Source organism: Mesoplodon densirostris, chromosome 2, assembly GCF_025265405.1.
Source record: "Mesoplodon densirostris isolate mMesDen1 chromosome 2, mMesDen1 primary haplotype, whole genome shotgun sequence".
Classification (NCBI taxonomy): domain Eukaryota; kingdom Metazoa; phylum Chordata; class Mammalia; order Artiodactyla; family Ziphiidae; genus Mesoplodon; species Mesoplodon densirostris.
The window spans coordinates 26,150,482-26,172,422 of record NC_082662.1 but is presented as its reverse complement, the minus strand read 5'-3'; the positions used below and the strand labels follow the sequence as shown (position 1 = coordinate 26,172,422).

The window sequence follows — 21,941 nt, the reverse complement described above, 5'->3', positions numbered from 1 at the left end:
CTCTTTGTTGTTTCTCCATCCCCCGCCTCTTTGTTTGTACCAACCTTGGTGTCTGCATCTGCCTTCCTGCTGTCTGTCTCCCCGACATTCATCTCTTCCCCTGTGACCTTCCGCTCTGTTTCTGTCTCTGTCTGTCCTCTGCAGTGATCAGCATTCAGCGGGAGCCCGTCTCGGCTGTGTCCAGCGACATCACGTTCCCCATGCGCGGCCGCCGGGGCATGAAGGACTGGGTGCGGTACTCAGAGGACCGCCTCTTCCTACCCAAGGAGGTGCTCAGCCTCTCCTCCCCAGGGAAGCCGGCCGCATCCGGGGCAGCAGACAGCCTTGGCAGGGGGAGAGGCCCAGGAACCGTGCCCCCTGGCCCGGGCCACTCCCACCAGCGCCTCCTCCCGGCAGACCCTGAGGAGTCCTCCTCCTACTTTGTGATTGGTGCTGTGCTCTACCGCACCCTCGGCCTCATCCTGCCGCCCCCCAGGTGAGTCCAGGGAGGCCCAGGTAAGGGAAGGAGGGCTGAGCCCGTGCTGGCCACAGAGAGATCCATCTGCAGCCTCAGGGACCCCTCGCCTGGCTCTGGACACAGGTGCTTCTCCAAGACGTCCATGCAGCTCCCAGAGGCTTCAGAGGGGGTGCAGGGGGTGCTGGACGGAGCTCTAGACCTCACCCAAAGTCCTGGGCCCCACCGAACTCTAGGCCTTCCCCTGGCCTTGGCACCATGGTAGCCTCCTGCCCTCGATCCAAAGCACCTTCAGGGTTCCTGACTGGATCTGGGCACCTGCTGGCAGGAGCTGACCTCAGCATCTGTCCCCCAGGCCCCCACTGGCCGTCACATCCAGGGTGATGACAGTGACTGTGAGGCCCCCCACCCAGCCACTAGCTGAGCCCCTCATCACCGTGGAGCTCTCCTATATCATCAACGTGAGTGGGGCCCTGGGCAGGGACCCTGGGTATGCCCCAGCCAGGGCAGCCAAAGGCCTGTCTGATGGGGAGGTGGTCTGCCCTGATGGCAGGCTGAACCGCTGACCTGTGTGGGGCCTGCCATGGCAGGATGGGGGTGGTCATGGGTGGGCAGCGTCCCACGCACGCTGCACTTAGGTCTTCTGCTCTGCAGGGCACCACGGATCCCCACTGTGCCAGCTGGGACTACTCCAGAGCGTGAGTTGGGCAGGGGCTCTGTGTGGGGAAGCCTGCAGCCCTGGGACTCCTCCCTCAGGAGTGGATGTCCTGCCTGGAAGGCCAGAGGGAGGGTGCCTTGGCACCATCCTTGGCCTAAGGGATCAAGGGCAAACCCTGTGGCTCCCGCTGCCTGCCTGCCTGCCCGCCCCTTGGATGTGGCCTTGCTCTGGGTTTCAACTGTCCTCGGGCAGTGGCCAGCACTGGGAGTGGGGCCGTGGAGCTGGGCTGGGGCTCATTCCACCTCTCCCTCCACCCAAGAGATGCCAGCTCAGGGGACTGGGACACTGAGAGCTGCCAGACCCTGGAGACCCAGGCAGCCCACACTCGCTGCCAGTGCCAGCACCTGTCCACCTTTGCTGTGCTGGCCCAGCCACCCAAGGACCTGGTGAGTGGGAGGGAAGTGCCTGGGCTGGGCCGGAGAAGAGGCTCCTGGGTGCCAGTGACCATCTGTGACAGCGCTGGCGGGGATCTGGGTGGTCCCACGTGGCGTTTGCGTGGGTGTACTTGTGGGATTGCACGTGGAAGCCTGTGCCCCCGGAATGGTGCTCACAGCGATGACATGTGCCCAGGGGTGTGTGGCAGTGGGTGATTGCATGTGTATACACACACACATGTGTCTGGTTGTGTGTGGAAGAGTGCGGGTGACAGCATAAATACACGTCCACGTACGTGACTGGGTCTGCTCTGTGCACGTGTGGAGGCAGTGGTGAGTCCCCTTGTGAGTGTGGGTGTGACACAGGTGCAGGTGCCAGTCTGTCCTAGACAGGAGGTGGGGAGGGCGATGGCACCCCTGTAGCTGCCCTCTCCCAGTGACCCATCTGGCGGTCTGCCCCTCTCCCCCAGACCCTGGAGCTGGCGGGCTCCCCCTCGGTCCCCCTTGTGATCGGCTGTGCTGTGTCCTGCATGGCGCTGCTCACCCTCCTTGCCATCTATGCCGCCTTCTGGAGGTAGGTGGGAGGGTGGGGGGTTGGGGGGGCGAGGGGGCGGGGAGGGAGGTGGCCGGCCACCCCAGGTTGGGCAGGGCGGCTAGCTCCCCTGTCTCTGCCCACTGTGCCCCACCAGGTTTATAAAATCGGAACGCTCCATCATCCTGCTGAATTTCTGCCTGTCCATCCTGGCATCCAACATCCTGATCCTCGTGGGCCAGTCGCGGGTGCTGAGCAAGGCAGGTGCAGGCTCACAGGGGGGCTGGGGTGTGAGAGTCGGGCGAAGGGGGGATGGCACGTGTGCTCGTGTGTATGAAACTAAGTGCCGGATGTGTGTAGACACTCGAGCTGGGTGTTGGGTGAGGGTGTGTGTGGGAGATAGTGTGTGTGAGCGTGCATGAGGGAGTTGGAGAGGGGGTGTGTGTACTCCAGTGAGGGATGTCTGTGTACATTTGTGAACGTGTACGTGAGCTGAGTGCCTGTGCGCACGTGTGTTGGGCGTGTCTGCAGGCATGTGGGAGCCCCAGCAGAGCCTCCTGTGCCACGTACCCGCGTCTGATCTGTGTTGGCTGTCCCTTATGCCCCCTCGGCCCTCTCTGCACAGCGCCAGCCCTGCTGGTGCCAGACGTGGGGCCCACCCGGCCATGACGTGGCAGGCACTCCTGTTTGTGCCCCTCCCTGCCAGCCCCGTCTGTGCGTGGGCAGCCTGCCCGCCCGCCTCCTGGATGCCGAGTGCCGTGTGCGTGTCACCGGGCCTGTGTCGTGCTGTGTGTGGGTGCAGGAAGACGGGGGTGCCTGGCAGGCGGAGCTCAGGTGGGCGGCCGTGGCGGCGCCCAGCAGCGGACGTGGGTAGCCCGGCGCCTCCCACCCTGGCGGCTGCTCAGGGCCACTCCCTCCCTCTCCTCCTCCCTGCAGGGTGTGTGCACCATGATAGCCGCCTTCCTGCACTTCTTCTTCCTCTCTTCCTTTTGCTGGGTGCTCACCGAGGCCTGGCAGTCCTACCTGGCTGTCATCGGACGGATGCGCACCCGCCTCGTCCGCAAGCGCTTCCTCTGCCTGGGCTGGGGTGAGCAGGGCCCATGCTGGACCCTGCCGCTGGGCCTTGGGGACAGGGGCAGCAAGAGAGCTTCTGGCCCCGGCCCTGCTCTCTGGGCACAGGGGTCAGCTGGGCTGGGGGTCTGGGAGGGTGAAGGACCCTGAGGACGGGCGGCCATCTCACTCTGGCTCCCCCGCTCCCCCAGGTCTGCCTGCCCTGGTGGTGGCCGTGTCGGTCGGCTTTACCCGCACCAAAGGATACGGTACATCCAGCTAGTACGTGGGCCTCCCGGGGTGGGAAACGGGAGTCAGTGGACCTGATAGGGCTCCAGACTTCTCGGGCTGTGATCCTGGCCCACTCCTGTTGTGGGACTTTGGGCAAATTCTCCCGTCTCAGCCTGTTTCCCTGACTATAACAGGCTGTGCTGGGATTGGATAATCTCAGAACCATTTAGGTCAGGGATCAGCCTTGGTAACCCCAGGGCCCTTGTTAGAGGGGCTCAGCAACAGTCAGTGGCTCACTCTCACCCTGTCTGGGTCCCTGCCCCATGCGTGACGTGACCTGGCAGCTCAGGGAGCCCTGAGGGATGGTGTTTGAGCATGGGAGCGGGCCCACTGGTTGTCTGATACCCCCTCTTTCCCCCCTCCCCAGCTGCTGGCTCTCTCTGGAGGGTGGTCTGCTTTATGCCTTCGTGGGCCCAGCAGCTGTCATTGTCCTGGTATGTGCCCCTGCAGCGTCCTGGGAGGGGCATGGCCCAAGGGGGGGTCTACCTCCTCCACCTGGGGATTTCCCTGCCAGGAGGTCATCTGGTGATCCTGTCTTCCCCTACCCCACTCCACCGGGCCCCCAGGTGAATATGCTCATCGGAATCATCGTCTTCAACAAGCTCATGGCTCGGGATGGCATCTCAGACAAGTCCAAGAAGCAGAGGGCCGGGTAAGGGGAGGGGGGTCGCTGTGACTTGGCCTTGTGGGAAATGCTGTAGGGAGGGTGGGCTACAGCCACTCTTGGAGACTCAGGGCTTGATGATGCGACCGGGGCTCCCTGACCTTGGTGCATCAAGGGTGCAGGCAAGGTGGGCACCCGGTGTGCTCAGCTGCAGCCCCTCACCCACCCTAACCCACCTCTTTCTCTCTCATCTGCCCTCCCCCTCCCACCCAACTCGGGGCTCACACTGCCCCATCTCTTCCCACTTCCCGTGTGTCTCCCCCCTTTTCCTGTGTCTGTGCCGCCCCCGAGGTCGGAGCGGTGCCCCTGGGCCAGCCTGCTCCTCCCCTGCTCAGCGTGTGGAGTGGTCCCCAGCCCCCTGCTCAGCTCAGCCTCGGCCAGGAACGCCATGTTAGTTGTGCCCCCGTGGGAAAGGGGTGGGTGGGTGGGGGCAAAAGAAGGGGGGCAGTGCCCATGGTGGGGGGAGGAGGGTTATCAGCCCAGTGCCCTGGAAAGCTTGCCCTGCCCCGCCAGCTGCCATGCACTCTCAAGGGCTCGACATTGTGATGACAAAGAGGCCACAGGGAATGAATGTCTGTGCCTTCCAGAAAATGCTGTATTCCCGTGCCCACCCCTTGCTCCCTGTCCCTGCCCCCGCAGCCCCAGCTTACATTTTATCCAGGCACAGACACACACTCCTCCTTATAGCCCCAACCTACAGAGGCTCATAGAATCTTCCACCCTTAGAATTTTTGAGCCCATAGAACCTTAGAATTAGAATGGTAGAATCTTAGAATAAGACAATCAGAAGCTAAGAATGTTCGAATGAGTGAATCATAGAGTCTTATCATCTGTCATAGAATCTGAGACTTAGAATTTCAGAGGCATTGAATCTTACAGTCAGTTGGAGGACAGAGAATCTTGGAGGTAGGGAATTATTTCACTGAGCTGTCCTCGGGCTGCTGAGACTCTTAAAATCCCAGCCGCACAAGAGTAGAATGAATGAATGAACTTCAGGGCTTCAGGCCCAACCTCCCACTCAGGGCCAGAAATCCAGCTGACCCTCCCTGAGCAGTGGGGGCCCAGCTCTGTCTTGCACACCTCCAGGATCAGGGAGCTCACTGCCTCTGGAGGCGGCTGGCACCATCTCTGGGAACCTCTGCGTAGCAGAAAGCTCCCTTTCACTTGGGCTCCCATCTGCCTCTCTGACCCAGTCTCTCAGAACTAGCAGTTAAAAGCTTGGGCTTCGGAGGCGCCACTTTGGGTTTGCATCCCGGCTCTGTCTCTGTCTGCCCAGCTGGGCACACTCCAGTTTCCTCGTCTGTAAATTGGGATAATAATCCCCATGCCTGTTTACTGGGGTTGTTTTGGTCCCAGTGTGATTAATGTATGTAAAGTATTTGGTGTAGGGCCTGCCAGAGACCTGGTGGTTAGTCAGTGGTGGCCCTCATGGCTGTGATTAGGTCCTCTCTTTAGTCTTGGCTCTGCCCCCGGGGCCTGTGGAGACCACTGTGCCCGCCCCCTGCCGGGCTGAACAGCCCTGGACCGCTCTTCCTAGGGCAGGTCTTGGCCGCCTGCCCATCTCTCTGCCTTGTCCAGAGCTGTGCCCACCCCTGCCTGACTCTCCCACCGGCAGTGTTCATGAGGCAGAGTGGGCAGGGTGTGGCACCTGGCCCAGTAGGGCAAGGCTGCCCTACTGTGCGCTCGTGGGCTGTTGCTGGTGGGGGCGGGCTGGCACTGGTGCCCGGATGCCCGGGCCCCTCTGCCTTTTTTCTCTGCCCTCCCTTGTCAAGGAGGTCGGGGATGTGTGGGTTTGGCCCTGACCCTGGCTTTGACCCCCGACCCTGGCTTTGACCCCCAGCCCTAGCTATGATCTTTCTGCCCAGCTCTGAGCAGGCCCTGGGAGCCTGGCACCTCCTCCTTGGGAAGCTGAAGGGGAGGAGCCTCTGCTGCCCTGGCCCCCCGTATTCTTCCCCGAAGATCTGCGCTCTGTGCTGTCCTCCGTCCTCTCTGCCCATTTAACCTTCCTGTGTGTCTCTGCCCGTCTCCTCTACTCTCTCACCATGTCTGTCGTCTCTCTTTGTCCCTCTTCCTCTCCTCCCCTCCCAGACTCTCTGGGGATGCGGCCCAGGCCTGTGATTCTGTGCAAATGGTGGCTGGAACTCGCAGCGTCTGTATCCGTCTCCCTCCTCTTCTCTCCCACTCTTTCTTTCCACCCTCTTTGTCTCTGTCCACTGATGCTGCCTCTGGCTCAGTCCCACTGTGTCGGTGTGTCTGTCCCTCCCCCTCTCCTTGTCCCCCAGTTTTCTGCTCTTTGTCTCTGTTCTGTTTCTCTGCCTCCGGCTCCTCAGCCCCCCTGCTTGGGGTCATTGCTGAGGTCTTGGCATTTGGGGCCCTGCCACTCTTGGGCAGCTTAAGGGGCCCAGGCTGAGTGCAGGCCCAGGCTCAGCCCAGCCTGTCCCCTGGAGTGTCGCCCTGACGGACCCTCTGCCTTGTCCTCAGGGCCTCGCTCTGGAGCTCCTGCGTGGTGCTGCCCCTGCTGGCGCTCACCTGGATGTCCGCCGTCCTGGCCATGACGGACCGCCGCTCCGTCCTCTTCCAGGCCCTCTTTGCCGTCTTCAACTCCGCGCAGGGCTTTGTCATCACAGCTGTGCACTGCTTTCTACGCCGAGAGGTGGGCTGGGCCTCTCCTGGCCCTGTCCTCCCCCGACCATGCCAGCCCCTCGCTTCTCCCCACGGTGTAGATGGGTGCAGATGGGGAAGACTGAGGCCCGACCAGGTCCCCAGCTGGGCAGCCCTTGGTGTGCACGCTGATAGCTTGGGCAGCCTTGGCCTTGGCCTCGGCTCCCTGGGGCTCCTTCTCCCCTCCCCTACGCTGGATGCGCTTCTTTCCTTCCACACCCGCCTGGGTGCCTGGGGTGGGAGGCACAGCCAGCCGTGGCTGGAGGCCCCGTGGCAGCCTCAGGTCCAGCAGGCACCTGCTGCCCCCAGGTCCAGGATGTGGTGAAGTGCCAGATGGGCGTGTGCCGGGCCGATGAGAGTGAAGACTCCCCCGACTCGTGTAAGAACGGGCAGCTGCAGATCCTGGTGAGTGAGGAGGCCTGGGCAGGGCACAGGTGGGTTCTGAGTGCCCCCTGCCCTAGACCCCTCACTTGCCTCATCTATGGCAGGGAGGGAACAGAGACTGACTGGGTTTGATTCAGGCTCAGCCACTGACAGCTGGGTGGCCTTGGGCAAGTCCTTCCCCCCTTCAGTCTTCCCACTATCAGGTGCGGCTAGAGGAGACCACGCCTGGGGCCCCCCTGCTCTGTTGGGCAGTGTGCCCAGCAGAGGTAGACCCTCTGGGTGGGTAGGGAGGGGCCTGCGTCCCCCCCACCCTGATACATGGATCCTCTCTCTGCCTGTCTGCTCTCTCCCTCTCTGCCTATAGTCAGACTTTGAAAAAGATGTGGATCTGGCTTGTCAGACAGGTGAGTGTGCCAGGGCAGAGCCAAGAATGGTCCCAGAGAGGGGCAAGAAGGGAGGGCCCCCAGCCACACCAAGGAAGGCCCTGACGGGTGTCTGGCTGCGGGGTCCAGCTTTTGAGTCAGACAACCCTGAGTTGGATTCAAGGCTGTGAACACCACTCACTGTATGACTCTGGGCAAACAGCTTACCCCTGGAGCCTCAGTTAACACACCTATAACGGAGAGAAATCTGTCCTCCCAGGGTGGGTGGGAGCCTTACGTGAACTGGGGGACATCAAGTGCCTAGCCGGGTGCTCGGCACAAGGTAGCTCTTATATCATTGTGTCATTTCCGTGATTCTTACCAGAACCTCCTTCAAATTCTGTCTCCTGGGGAGGAGCTGCCCAGGGAGCAGGGAGCAGGGTTCTTTTGACAGCCTTGGGGCTGTCGAGTCAGAGGTCAGGACCCACACCCGGGCACTGTGGGAGCTGGGCCTTGGCTTCGTTCCTCACCCTCCCTTGTCCCCCTTGCTGTGGGCCTCTGGGATAGGCACCTTCTTAACCCCTGTGTTAACCAGCCAGCCATCACGCCAGGACTCAGTTTCCCCCGCTGTCCAAGCTCAGAGGCTTGGCACCTGCTCAGCCTGGGCAAGGGCATCTGGGGGCTCCTCCTCCTCCGGACTTACCTCCCTCCACTCCTGCCCCCAGTGCTGTTCAAGGAGGTCAACACTTGTAACCCGTCCACCATCACGGGCACACTGTCCCGCCTGTCCCTGGACGAGGATGAGGAGCCCAAGTCCTGCCTCGTGGGTCCCGAGGGCAGCCTCAGCTTCTCACCGCTGCCTGGCAATCTCCTGGTGCCCATGGCAGCCTCACCAGGGCTGGGGGAGCCACCGCCCCCGCAGGAGGCCAACCCCGTGTACATGTGTGGGGAGGGCGGCCTGCGGCAGCTGGACCTCACGTGGCTGCAGCCTGCCGAGCCGGGCTCCGACGGGGACTACATGGTGCTGCCCAGGAGGACTCTGAGCTTGCAGCCTGGCGGCGGGGGCGGAGGTGGCGAGGATGCCTCGCGGGCCCGGCCCGAGGGCACCCCCCGGCGGGCTGCCAAGGCACTGGGCCATGCCGAAGGCTACCCCAGCTTCCTGTCTGTGGACCACTCGGGCCTGGGGCTGGGCCCTGCCTACGGGTCGCTACAGAACCCCTACGGGATGACCTTCCAACCGCCACCGCCGACACCCAGCGCCCGCCAAGTGCCCGAGCCGGGGGAGCGCAGCCGGACCATGCCCCGCACCGTGCCCGGCTCCACCATGAAGCTGGGCTCCCTGGAGGTGAGGGGCTGCTGGGCACGGGCGGGTGGTGGGGGGGTGGGAGATCTGCCCCCAGGTGCCTGTGACTATGTCTGGCAGCAGCCGGGAAGGGACAGCCAGCAGCCTCCTCATACAAAGTCCTGGGGAATATATCTGCTGTGCGTTTCTCCTCCGTTTGTGCCCACAGCGGCTCCAGGGGAATCCTGGCTCCTCTGAGCTCCTCACATGGGCTTGGATGCCACGCGCTGAGGGTGCACTTCTCGAAGGTGCTCACACTTGCTTTAGTGCCTGTTTTGGGGTGACCGGTTAGGATGGCCCTCCTTTAAGGGGCCTGTGGCTCAGGCCCGGTGCTGTATTGCTAGGGAAGCCACATCATAGGGGATGAGAACCTGGGTCTCCGAGTCCCCAAGTTCAGATCTGGACGCTGCTGATGAACAGTGAGATTTGGAGCATAATCTTCCCCTGAGGCTCACGTAATCTCTCTTCGCCTTAATGTCTCTGAGCCTCAGTCTCCTCATTTGTAAAGTGGGGATAGCACAGGAGCAGCCTCTTGGTAGAGTTGTTGCGAGGACTAATTGATACAAAACATTTGTCTCTGTGTGGAGCAGGTAGAAAGTGCTAGAGGATTGGGGATTGCTACTGGTATCATTCCTGAAATCAGCCTCAGGCACTGCCCGTAGGCCTGTGGTAATTGCCCCTCTCTTCCTGAGAAAATGTCAGCCCCTCTCTTTCCCTGCCTGTGTGTTTTCTGTGGCTGCCCCACCTTCTCTCTGACCTTCTCAGGCCTGCTCCCTGCAGGGAATCACTGGCAACAAGCAGTTGGTAGTGGCCCACTGCAGAACTCTAGAATTTTCGTTGGAGGGATGAGGAGGGTGTGGATGAGGACAGGGTCAGGAGTCACAGCTCAGGCACCACTGGCTGCTCATGTTTGGCCCCAGAAACCGGCTCCCCATCCTCCCCACGAGAAAACTAAGTTAGCAGCTAGAAGGTTTGCAAGTGTAGTTTTTCTCCTGAAACGTTTCTTGAACATTTGGTGCCTGCTCTTGCCACAGATGGCAAAAACAGGAAGGCGTCACAAAGACAGAAAACTTGACACGGGAACTGGGAAGGGGAGCGTTCAGCATGGTAGCAGGTTTTGTTCTGGGGACACCTGTCCGTGCTTGGGCCCCTGAGGAGGGGCCAGCCCTGGGCTCCTTGTGTGGGAGGTAGCGGAAAACACGGCAGAGTCTTGAGGGGTCAAGGATGACGTCCAGAATTCTGGTGTGGGCAACTGCGATGGGGCGGAGGAGCGCGTTTGGGGCGGGGGAATTTAGAGTTTATTCTCTTGGGCGCAGCCGTGTGTGCCTTGCCCGTGGGCATCAGGGAGCAGGATGAGGAGTCCCGCTGCCTCCAGAAAGTACAGTGTGGCTGGGAACGGGGAGGACACGTGTGTGTGTGTGTGTGTGTGTGTGTGTGTGTGTGTGTGTGTGTGTTGAAGGGCAGGGGAGAGTGCAGGGCAGAGTGCGGGGGCCGAGAGTTGGAGACGCCAGGGTGGATGGCGAAGGAAGAGCAGGCAGGGAGGTGGAAGGACCAGGAGAGGGGTGTCACCACCGCCAGTGGTGGTGAGCGTGTCTGCAGGCCTGGGACTGGGGAGATCTAGATGGCGGTTTTAGCGGCGTCCTTGAGGACTGTGGGGCAAGTCCCTTCACCCTGGACCTCAGTTTCCCCAGTGTAACCTGAGAAGGTTGGTCTTGGCCTCGTGAGCGCTCCTGCGTCAACATTCTGAGACTCTAAGGCCTCCTTCCTGAGTGGCACCGAATGCTGCGTAGGCCACTGGGGCCTTGAAGGTGGTCTTGGGCAAGTGAGAGCCGGGAGAGGCATGAGGGAGGGAGGCCAGGGAGGCAGGGCCAAGTTTGGCAGGAAAGGGGGCAAAGTGCGGTGAAAGGAAGGTTTCTGTAACCCTGCGTCCTGTATTTGCAGGACAAGTGGAGGTTTCCAGGGAGAGAGGAGCCCGTTGGTGGCAGAGAGGATGGGGCAAGATGGGGCAGGACAGAGGGGTGGAATCCAGGACACAGAGGAAGGAGGGTCTGCTCTGTGATCCCATGTGGGGATCTGTGTCCCGCCGTGTTGGAAGTCTGCGCTGTGACATCTGGTCCACGTGCAGGTGCATGTCTACGCGTGTGCCAGCCTGTGTGTGCCCCTGGCAGTCCTGTGGTGGGGTAGCGCCTTGGAGCCTCATCTCCCAGGCCCCAAGCCCATTTCCACAACCTCAAGGGCTGTCCTTTAAAGGATTCCTAGCTCCTGAGCCTGGGCTGGGGGAAGGTACAGTGGGCAGACCCTGGGGGGTTGCAGATTTCCTCACTCTAAACCTCCTGCACATGGTAAAAAAGTTTTCTTCTCTTTCACTGCTTCCTTGTTGCTCCTTCCCAGCGAAAGAAGTTACGGTATTCAGACCTGGACTTTGAGGTAAGTGCTACAGCGTATGTGTGTGTTCGGTTTGGGATTGCGGGGGGCGGTTTGTCCCTCTAGGGTCCCTTCCTAAAATTAGCCCAAGCCCCAGTGCAGAGCCTCACCCCATGACAGTCCCTCAACTGCCCAAGCCCATAGCTCTGGGGTGAAGAAGGAGCCAGGCCTTGTCCCAGAGGGGCCGACAGCAGGCAGGGATGTGGGGACCCAGGATGCTGAGTGTCCCATGGGGAGCACCTGCCCTGACGCCCTGTGGCTCCCAGAAGGTGATGCACACCCGGAAACGGCACTCGGAACTCTACCATGAGCTCAACCAGAAATTCCACACTTTCGACCGCTACCGCAGCCAGTCCACGGCCAAGGTGAGGGCTCCTCTTGTGACTGCCCCTGCCTGAAGCTCGGGGCCCAACCTGGCACACTGGCCCCTGGGGTCAGACCCTGACCCATGGCCCCCGTTGCAGAGGGAGAAGCGGTGGAGTGTGTCCTCAGGTGGGGCAGCCGAACGGAGCGTGTCCAGCGTAAGTGCCCCAGGCTGGGGTGGGGTGGGGTGAGGTGGGCCGCGAGGCACTCATTCCCTCCCTGCCCTCCTCCCCGGCCTGGGCAGCCTCAGCTTGCCTCACCAAGGGCCTGCCCATGGCATAAGCAACAGTCTGGGGTTTTTAGGAGATGGGGGGTATGGTGGGAGCTCCATCAGGATCTTGAGGAGGGTGGGCAGCAGGAGACATGGTCTCAGGGGGCCACTGTGAGCACAGGGATGAGGAACCCCACTCTGGAGCCAGGCGGGTCTGGATTTGAACCCCACTTGGGCACCCGATTGCTCGGTAACTTTGGGCGTCACTGGCCCTCCCCGGGCCTTCTCAGTTTGTTCTCTGTACAGTGGGTGAGAGGGTATTGGCCCATCTCCACGGGCCCTTCCCTCTCCCCCCGACAGGAGAAGCCCAGTCCAGGGGAGCGTCCCGGCTTGTCCCAACAGCGGCGACATCAGAGCTGGAGCACCTTTAAGTCTATGACGCTGGGCTCGCTGCCCCCCAAGCCCCGAGAACGGCTGGCCCTGCACCGGGCAGCAGCCTGGGAGCCCACAGAACCACCGGATGGTGACTTCCAGACAGAGGTGTGAGTGCCACTCCGGACTGCCCACTGCGTATAAATATTATATATCTCTCTATTTTCACACTCCACTTTGGAACTACCCAGGAGCCAGCGCCCCCTCCCCTCTCCCGAGGGCTGGGCAGGGAGGCACAGTGGACTCAGCTGGGCTGGGGGAGCCAGACACGGCGTGGCCGGGGGACCAGGGCCCTTCCTTGTTTCTCAGAGGCCCCTCAGCCCCTGGAGCCCCATCTTCACCCCCAGCCTGTATGTCCCTGTCCTGGGCTGGGGAGGGGGGAGGGAACTTTCTTGGGAATAAACTTCACTCTGTGGATTTTGCTGCTGAGCTATTTGCTTTCCTCAGGGGAAGGCCCAGCCCTGGGACCCCAACTTTGTTCCTCCATCTCTTTGATTCGCCTCGCTTGGTCTTGTCAAATTGTGATGGGGTCAGGCTGGCTCCAAATGGGAGGGGGTGGCCTAGGCTCTGACTCCATCCTTGCCCCTGACTCCCTGGGTGACCCTGGGCACACCCTTCCCCTGTTGGGGCCTGAGGTAAGCAGATTGGGAATGTAGGGTGGAGCCCCTTGAAGTACGACTTCCCCATTGGCTGTGATGGTCACGGCTGCCTTTCACTGGGGCCCAGAGGCCAGGCAGAGCTTAGTGACCTCAGGTTCCCCATCTGTGAAATGGGGATGGTGAGAGTACCTACCTCATAGGGTTGTTACGAGGCTGAAACAGATTAACATATGTAAAGTTAGCTTAGTGAGTGCCTGGCACAGAAGTAGCTCTTTTATTATTAACTGTTGTCTAAGGCACCTGGTCTCCTGCTGTGCTCTGTGCTAGGAGTTCCACACCCTCGGCCTGGACCCGTCACAGCAACCTTGCAGGAAAGTTTTAGGTGGCCCATTTTGTGGATAAGAAAATGAGACCCGGGGCTTCCCTGGTGGCGCAGTGGTTGAGAGTCCGCCTGCCGATGCAGGGGATGCGGGTTCGTGCCACAGTCTGGGAAGATCCCACACGCCGCCGAGCGGCTGGGCCCGTGAGCCATGGCCGCTGAGCCTGCGCGTCCGGAGCCTGTGCTTCGCAACGGGAGAGGCCACAACAGTGAGAGGCCCGCGTACCGCAAAAAAAAAAAAAAAAAAAAAAAATGAGACCCACCTTTATCAGTACCCTCCTAGTAGGACTGGAAGCTTGAGCTCAGCTTCCAGGGACCTGACCTTCATGGCTGCAGAGGAGCATCGGAGAGCTCAGGTTCCAGGGCTCAGGGTGGGTGTGGGGTGGAGGGACCAGGCTGGCTTGGTGCCAGAGGGCAGTTTCTAGGGCGTAGTCTTTATAAACCTGAGTGAGTGAACCCTTCTCAGTTCCCAGGAATCCAGGCAAAGAACGGGGAGAATCAGTGTGGAGACATGTTGCCATGGCTCTTCTGTGGTCAGGCAGCCACGGGAGCAGAGGCCACGGGTGCAGCTGCCGGCCTGGTCATTTAGCAGCATGGGCACCTCTGGGCCCCTCCCCAGAGACTCTGAGACACAGATGCAGGCCCTTGGAGAGCTGACTGACTCTGGAGGTGGACATGTCAGAGGGAGCCTGGATGGGGGAGAAGGAAGAAGGGACTGGCTGCTGGGGTGGGGGTGGCTGTCACAACTAATGGCCTCCTAGAGGGGCTGGAGGAGTGGGTGTCGCGGTGGTACGGGCTCCCTAAGTCTCCTCTGCATCCTGCCATCTGTGGGCCCGGTCAGAGGAGGGAGCAGACCCCCGCCCTCCCCTTGGGCAGCCCCAGCACTTATGGGTACAAAGCGATCACTCAGGCACCGTCTCACTTGAGTCTTCGAGGTAGGTATTGTGACGACTCCATTTTACAGATGAGGAAATCAAGGCTCAGAGAGGGACCTGACTTTCCCAAACTCCCACGGCTTGTAAGTGGCTATATTGCAACTTGTGGCCGGAGGTGGCAGAATCCCCAGTACCAGCCAGCTTAGGCAAAAAGGGACTTCATTCGCTTAGGAGTTGCAAGCTGCAGGAAGGGAGTGGTAGGTGGTGGGTGGGTGGCTAGCCTTGGGCGATGAAGGCCAGGGTCAGGGTGTGGCCAGTTCTCTCATCCCTTCCAGCTGCTCTCTATGTCAGCTCCATTCTTTCAGGCAAGCTTCCTCATCCCCCTGGGCCCCCCAGGCTTCCTTCTCCCAGCCCCTATCACTCAACTCTGCCCCCAGAGGGAAAGGAACTTTCTCTTGAATTCCAATCAGAAAACCCCCCAGGGAAGGGCTCTGATTGGCCCCAGCCAGGGTGTGGGGCACTGTGATTGGCAGCCCCCTTGGGAACCTCAGGGGAGGGGGAGAGGGAGTAGGTCTCCAAAAGGGGAGGTCCTATTCCCAGAAGGGGGCAGTAGGCTCACACAAACAAAGCCCCGGTCCCTGACCTTTTGCCAGCAGATCCCACGCCACATCCTGGGCCAGGCCTTTTTCTAAAAGAGGCATCACCTAAAGCCTTCTGGGTGCATCTCCTGTGTTTCTGCCTCCCCGCTTCCCAGTCCTGGGCTCCACTGGCCACCACAAGGATCTCTTGGGATGAGCTGCAGTGTGCATTCCCCTCCCTGCTTGTAGTTTCTTGCTTTGCATCGGGTTTGAGGAGGAGGGTGAGTATTCACCCTGTTGATCCTGCTCGACAGCAACCACAGCTGCAGCAGAGGCTCCTGAGGGCTTTGAGGCTCACCACTTCCATGGTCAGGGGCAGAGCTTTCCTGTGTCAAGGGCTGTGCTCCTCTCTGCCCGTCAGTCCCCACTCCCTAGGCACTGACTTGCTGCGTCTCTTCAGACAGGTCACATGGCCCTGTCTGACTTAGGTTTCCTTATCTGTAGTCCTGATTGTCCTTTCGTTTGGGCTAATATCTAACAACCTGTCATGTCTTTCCTAGACTTGAATTTCTCATCTCATTGTCCTCCTTATTCTCTCTGCCTCCAGTCGCTACCTAGCTCTGGGGTGATCTTTCCAAAATGCACATCTGGCCAGGTCACTGCCCTCCCTGCTCAGAAGGCTTCCAAGGACCCTAGAATTAGCCTAGAATACAAGGCCCTTAGTGATGTGGCCCTTGCCTACCTCTCCTGGCCCATCTCTCTCACCTCCATGCTTTTGCACGTGCCATTCCTTCTGCCTGGAACTTTCGCCTGCTCACACTGGCAACTTCCCCTTCAGCCTTCCAGATCTAGCCCCAGTGGCCCGCCGCTGAGCTCCCCGCCTCAGCAGTCAGCACTCGCTGGGCTTCCACAGCCCCGGGACGCACTTTCACTCTCACACTGCTTGCGCAGAATGGCTGTCATCTATGGCAGCCTGGTTTGGGTTTGTGCACTCAGCCGAGGGCTCCATGTGGAGCAGGCCTCAGTGGCTCTCTATTGAGTGAACAGATGAAATGCACAAATCTCTCGGAACATTGGTTTTCTCATCTGCAAAATGGGGATACCGATAATCCTTACCCAGCCTTCCTCACTGGGTATCCAGAACATGACTTGAGATTATTCCTGGGGAGAGTTTTGCAGGTGGTATCCACCCCTCCCCCAGTTATTCCTTCCTGGGCCTCTGTGCTGTATATATTAGGACCCCAGGTGGGAAGCCAGCCCTGGGTGCTGTCCAGGGTGCTGAATTTGACACTGTCCTCCCAAGCAATAAGGAGACAGCCTGAGAAGCTCACCCAAGCTCACCTGCAGCCTTTCCATGCCTTGCAGACTGTGGAAAGGTCATGGGTGAGTAGACCACCCCTACTTTCATAAGACCAGACCCTGGGGAATGTCCAACAAAAATGTAATGCAAAGTACATATGTAATTTAAAATTTTCCAGTAGCTATTTTTAAAAATTATTTTATTTATTTATTTTTGGCTGCTTTGTCTTCATTGCTGCACGCGGGCTTTCTCTAGTTGCAGAGAGCAGGGGCTACTCTTCGTTGATGTGCGCAGGCTTCTCATTGTGGTGGCTTCTCTTGTTGCAGAGCCCAGGCTCTAGGTGTGTGGGCTTCAGTAGTTGTGGCATGTGGGCTCAGTAGTTGTGGCTCCTGGGCTCCAGAGCGCAGGCTCAGTAGTTGTGGCGCACAGGCTTAGTTGCTCCACGGCATGTGGGATCTTCCCAGACGAGGGATCGAACCTGCGTCCCCTGCATTGGTAGGTGGATTCCTAACCACTGTGCTACCAAGGAAGTCCAGTAGCTATTCTTAAAAAGAAAAGATGAAATTCATTTTAATAACATATTCAACCCACTATATCAAAAATACTATCATTTTAACACATAATCAATATAGACGATTATGGATGAGATACTTAACATTCTTGTTCCATACTAAGTCTCTGAAATCCAGTGTGTGCATTACATGTACAACACATCTCAATTCAGAAGAGCCACATCCTGAGGACTCAGTAACCACATGTGGCTAGTAGCTGTCATATTGGACAGCACAGATCTAGACAGAACAAATGCAGTGACCTTGGGCAAGTCAATTCAGTGACCTCTCAAAAGGAGGTAGGAGTACAACCTGCTTCACTGGGTCATGGGAGCGTTCAGGAGGTGATGTAAGGCAGGTTCCCAGCACAGCACCGGCACCAAGTAGGCCCTAAGTTGGTGTTCCTGGAATCTAGGTATTCAGGGGACAGAAGTGGGTGGGGAGGGGGTGTTGGGGAAATAGGAGGAAGTCCCAAGGAGACCTGTGCACTGGTGTCAGGTCGACCTCAGCAGGGCTGGGGGAAGGGCGCAACCCCCCCTCCCCTCACCCCTACATCACCCCCACAGCCTGGCTTCCTTTTTCCCACCTGCAGCCCTGCCCCTGGGAAAAGGGAGACAGGTTAGGAATGGCACTTGGACAGACACATTAAACTCATTTGGGTTTAATTCACTTCCACTGTGCACCAATTAAAAGGAAATTAGGTGACCTAGGTGGCCTGAGGGAGAACCTGGGTGCAGGATGCTGCCAACTTCTGTCTCTCTGGATTTATTTGCCTTGAGGCTTCCTCTTGCCCACCCCCCGGGCAGCCCTGGGTCCAGTAGTTCGGGCTTTTTAGAGCCAGTCCCCAGTACCCCCCATTATTCCTCCCTGCACTCCTTCAAGAACACCCACCCCAAGAACACACCTACCCTCTCAGGCCCTCAAAACACATGCTAAGTGTCCAGGGCAGAGGAGACTCCAGTAAGGGTTTTGGCATTTCAGACTAGTGGGAAGTCAAGAAGGGTGTTGGGCAGCACGTAGCATGATCAGATTTAATAGGATTGCTCTGGGTGGATGGGCAATGGATGGGGGGCAGTTACTGAAGAGTGAGATGGTTGCAGAGAGACCAGTGAAGAGACCATCCATACAAAGGAAACTTTAACTTAGGGGGATGCTACGGAGGGAGCATGGAATCTCTATGTATGCAACAGTGGAATTGTCAGCCCCCGGTATGGACGGTATCAGAAGGAGCCAGGGGTGACTTGTGGGCTTCTGTCTTACACACCTAGATGGTTGACCATGCTATTGAATTTGGAGGCCAGGAAGAGGACCAGCTTTGGTGGGGGACAATCATGACTTTCACCTAGAACATGTTAACCTTGCAAAATACCTCGGAGATAGTCATGGGGGAATTTCAAGTAGGAAGTAGATGGTTAGACATATAGGGCTAGAATTCAGGAGAAGGGCGGGACTAGAGTTACTGGCATGGCAGGAAGCCGTATTGGAGCAGGCTGTAGAGTGAGTGGGAGGTGAAGAAATTAAGACAGGATAGACAATATTTTTTTTTTTTTTTTTTTTTTGCGGTACGCGGGCCTCTCACTGCTGTGGTCTTTCCCGTTGCGGAGCACAGTCTCCGGACGCGCAGGCTCAGCGGCCATGGCCCATGGGCCCAGCTGCTCCGCGGCATGTGGGATCCTCCCGGACCGGGGCACGAACCCACATCCCCTGCATCGGCAGGTGGACTCTCAACCACTGCGCCACCAGGGAAGCCCAGGATAGACAATTCTTGAAGTGGAGCTATGAAAAGAGGGAGAGAAAGGTCAGTGGCCACTGTTGGCTCTGAAGGTGAATTAGCTGGAGAGGATAATGGAATGTTTCCAAGAATGGAGAGGCCATCCTTACCCCCTCCCCAAGATCCTACATAACGACAGACCAAAAATAACCAGCCCTACCATCCTGGGAGGCAGGGTCCTGAGACCTGGTAATGGATATCACCACAGAGATTGAGTCTGCTCATTTGTTGGGCTGCAGGCCAGCCACAGTTCCTGAAGGAGGGTCGGGAGGATAGGGGTGGGCATTCAGCAAAACCGTGGCTCTAAGGGCTTCTGGGAGGAGGGAACTTTAGACTCCATAGGGAGCTCCCAGGCACAAGATGGAGGTATAGATCCGGTGCCCTGGGCTCTCTGCAGCCCTTGTCCCTGCTCCTTCTGACCAGGCAGGAGCAGGGGTGAGCCATCCCCACAGTCTCAGCTCCCCACAGGGCCTGCTTCAGGCTGGTATGTCCCCATCCCCTGCCGAGGCATGGCACAGCCCCAGCCATCGATCCGGTCATCCCCAGAGTCAGCCAAGAAAGTCAATATTTAATTTGGGCACCATGTTAATGCCATCGATTGCCACCTCCCCTCCTCCACTTCCTCAGGCTCATTTGTCTCTCCCCACCCATGGAGGGGAGGGGGGCAGTACTGGAACCCAGTGGAGGCAGAGCTCAGCCTGGGTCGGACTGGGAAAACTGGCCTGCATGTGGGGATGCTGCCCTTAGCCACCCAGATTCCCATTCTCCCTGAGAATCACCGACCTGCTTTGTTTGAGTTTCCTGAGTCCTGTCTCCAGTGAGGAGGAGTCCGGGAGGTCCACATTCCTCCCAGGCGGGAACTGAGCCTAACTCCTTGCAGGGTCCATACACAGAGCAGGTGTGGTTGCGGGTTGAGCCATGGAGGGAAGGATAGAAACCATGAAGTATACCACCGTGGGAGAAAAGTGAGGGCAAATCCTAAGACCCAGAACCCGAGGACTGTGCCGGCTCGGGCTTCTAGAGCCCCTCCTGGGTGCCCACTGCTGTACCCGTGTGATGCTGTGGAACCCACACAAGGACCTTAGATGAGGGTCCATCTCTAGACCTGAGAGAAGGGTTTGGGGGAGAGTTGAGCTTAAAGGCCTAGAGCCCAGCTGGGCAGCGAAAGAGGCTGAGGGGAGGGCAGGGCTGGGCCCACCTCAAGGCTGGGCTGGGTCCAGCTCCACTGTTTGTTCTTGTCAGCTCTGTGGGTCCAGATATGGGCAGGTAGGCTGTGCCCTTTGGCGTTCTTGCCCAGCCCAGCCCACCCACCCCCAGGAAGGGAATGGAGTCTGCTTTGGGGGCCAGGCTTGTGCTCCAACCACAACTCCATCCCCAACTTGCTGAGAGGCCTTGGGAACGTTAAATAACCTCTCTGAGCCTTAGATTCCTCTTCTGAGAAGTTTCTTAGGGCTTGGATCACTTTTTACAGTTTCAGAGGGTCAGGGATGGGCAGGGGCAAGCCTTGGTGGCCCGAGGGGGTATTACCAGAGTTCTCACACTGAGCAGGTGCACACTGGTACAGCCTTGAGAAGCTGCCAGCAGCGCTGCTATGAGGCTGCTCGCTATCAGGCCTGGGCCACCGTGGCACCCTTGGTGCTCCTCGTTATCCTGAGCTCAAGAGCCAAGACCATGTCACCAAGGGGACAGTCAGGCCAGGCCTGCCATCTAGCACCTGGGTGACCCAACAGGCAGTCCAGCTTGGAGCACCAGCAAGGTGGCAGCAAAACACACACAGACACACACACAGACACACAGACACACACACAGACACACACACACACACACACACATACACACTGCTTCAATGAACTTATCCACAGTTTTGCGATTGAAAAATCCCAAAAGAAGTTGTTTTCATTTCAGCATACACGTAAGTATTATGCTTCATGGGTTACTATCATTTCTATTATGAATCATATATGGAGAGTACTAGGACATCTAAATGTCTTAGTCTGGCCCAGGTGACTCCCATCCTGAGCTGCCCAGAGATTCCTCAGCAGCCCAGCTGACCCACTTGGAGCCACTCAGTCAAGCCTTGAGCCAGAAGAGGCTGGTTTGGTCATTCGTTTATTCAGTAAACATTGTCCAATGCCATATTGTGCCAGGCCCTGAGCTGGGCACTGACAATGTAAAGATGAGGAAGACATACTTTCTAAGAAGGATACCAAGGAGGAAGGAAGCAGGGGGAAGGGATGGATTTTGTTTTTTCTGCCCAAAACCTTGCAGGGACCTCTCGTTGCTCTTAGAATAAAGTTAAGTTTCCTCACAGTGGCTCAAGAGGCAGGGCCTGATGTCCCTGCCTATCACTCTGACAGAGCTCCAGCCACATGGCCTCCTTTGTGCTCCTCGAACACATTTCATGGTTTCTCCCACCCCAGGGCCTTTGCATATGCTATACCTACCACTTGAAAGACTCTTCCCTGGTTATCTGCTTTGCTGGCTCCTCATCTTTTGATTGAAGCTCTGATGCCACCTCCTGCATACCCCTTGCCCTTCTGGACCATTTTCTATCACATCACCCTAATCCTTCCATAGTACCACTTCTCCCAATCTGAAATTATAGCACCTATTTCCTATTTATTGTCTGTTTCCCCCACTAGACTGTAAGCCTCTGAGGGTGAAAAAGGGTGATAGTCACTGACATTCATACCATTGCCTGGCATATGATATGAACTTCATAGCTAATGTTGAATGGATGAATGAATGAATGTGGAATTTAAGGTTCCCAGGTATCCAGGAAGCAGGTAGAGCTAAAGCTCTGGCCCTTGGTGCCCCACCACAGACTGACCATATCTGCGTCTAGACCTGGGGGTGGAGGGAGGGTGTTGCATATGCAGGCCTGGGAAGGGGAGAGCCCCAGTGGTGTCCAGCCTCAGGGCATGCATATTGCAGGAGGCTCCCTCCTTGCATATCAGCTTGCTGCTAGACTGGCGGCTCCAGCTGCTGCTGAGTTTTTCACTGTCAGGGCCAGTGGTTGATTGGAGATGAAGACCACGTCTACTTGAGTGTGAGAGTGTCACGTACAGCTATTTAGGCAGGGGTTGGCTTCCATGTGGCCCCTGGGTGCTACCATGTGCAGCTGCATGTCTGAGCAGGCTCTGCCCTTAGCTGGCAGGCAGTGCACACAGGTGATTTATGTTTTACACACCATCACTTCCAAGCCCAACTGAGGGAAGGAAGGGCCATTAGAGACCATTGAGTTTCACTCCCCACGTTGTTCAGAGAGAAAAACTGAGGCCCGTAGAGGGGAGAGGTTGCAAAGTTACATCAGGAGACCATGCGGGGTCAGGTCTAACGCTCAGCGGACAGGGAAGATTTATGGAGAACCTATGGTGTACCTGGCACTGCTCTGGGCACTGGGGACTCATCACACTAGAGCAGCCCACAGTCCAGGAAACGGGGCTTGGGGAAGAGGGAGCCAGACTTGGACATGAGCAATAGGCCCCAGAGCCGGAGGGGTCTCCTCTGTCTTTGTGGGGAGGGTGTCGGGGAAGGCCACTTAAAGAAGGCCACACTTGCACTGAGCTTTGAAGACTGAAAGCTCAGCAGGCAGAGAAAGGGGAAAGGGCACTCCCAGCAGAGGG

At 58.3% G+C, this 21,941-nt stretch overlaps 1 protein-coding gene across 1 annotated transcript in view; it reads left to right on the top strand.

The window, feature by feature from the left end:
• Positions 1-12,376, top strand: part of ADGRB2 (adhesion G protein-coupled receptor B2) — a 29,506-nt gene extending 17,130 nt beyond the window's left edge. The window contains exons 12-30 of the mRNA XM_060081638.1: positions 145-475; positions 810-915; positions 1,109-1,152; positions 1,432-1,558; positions 2,017-2,120; positions 2,236-2,338; positions 3,015-3,165; positions 3,341-3,410; positions 3,787-3,853; positions 3,986-4,071; positions 4,375-4,473; positions 6,565-6,736; positions 7,054-7,149; positions 7,493-7,532; positions 8,216-8,835; positions 11,224-11,259; positions 11,526-11,621; positions 11,721-11,777; positions 12,191-12,376. Of these exons, the coding sequence (XP_059937621.1) occupies positions 145-475; positions 810-915; positions 1,109-1,152; positions 1,432-1,558; positions 2,017-2,120; positions 2,236-2,338; positions 3,015-3,165; positions 3,341-3,410; positions 3,787-3,853; positions 3,986-4,071; positions 4,375-4,473; positions 6,565-6,736; positions 7,054-7,149; positions 7,493-7,532; positions 8,216-8,835; positions 11,224-11,259; positions 11,526-11,621; positions 11,721-11,777; positions 12,191-12,376 (2,591 nt within the window). The remainder of the gene's footprint in view (positions 1-144; positions 476-809; positions 916-1,108; positions 1,153-1,431; positions 1,559-2,016; positions 2,121-2,235; positions 2,339-3,014; positions 3,166-3,340; positions 3,411-3,786; positions 3,854-3,985; positions 4,072-4,374; positions 4,474-6,564; positions 6,737-7,053; positions 7,150-7,492; positions 7,533-8,215; positions 8,836-11,223; positions 11,260-11,525; positions 11,622-11,720; positions 11,778-12,190) is intronic.
• Positions 12,377-21,941: the final 9,565 nt, after the last annotated feature.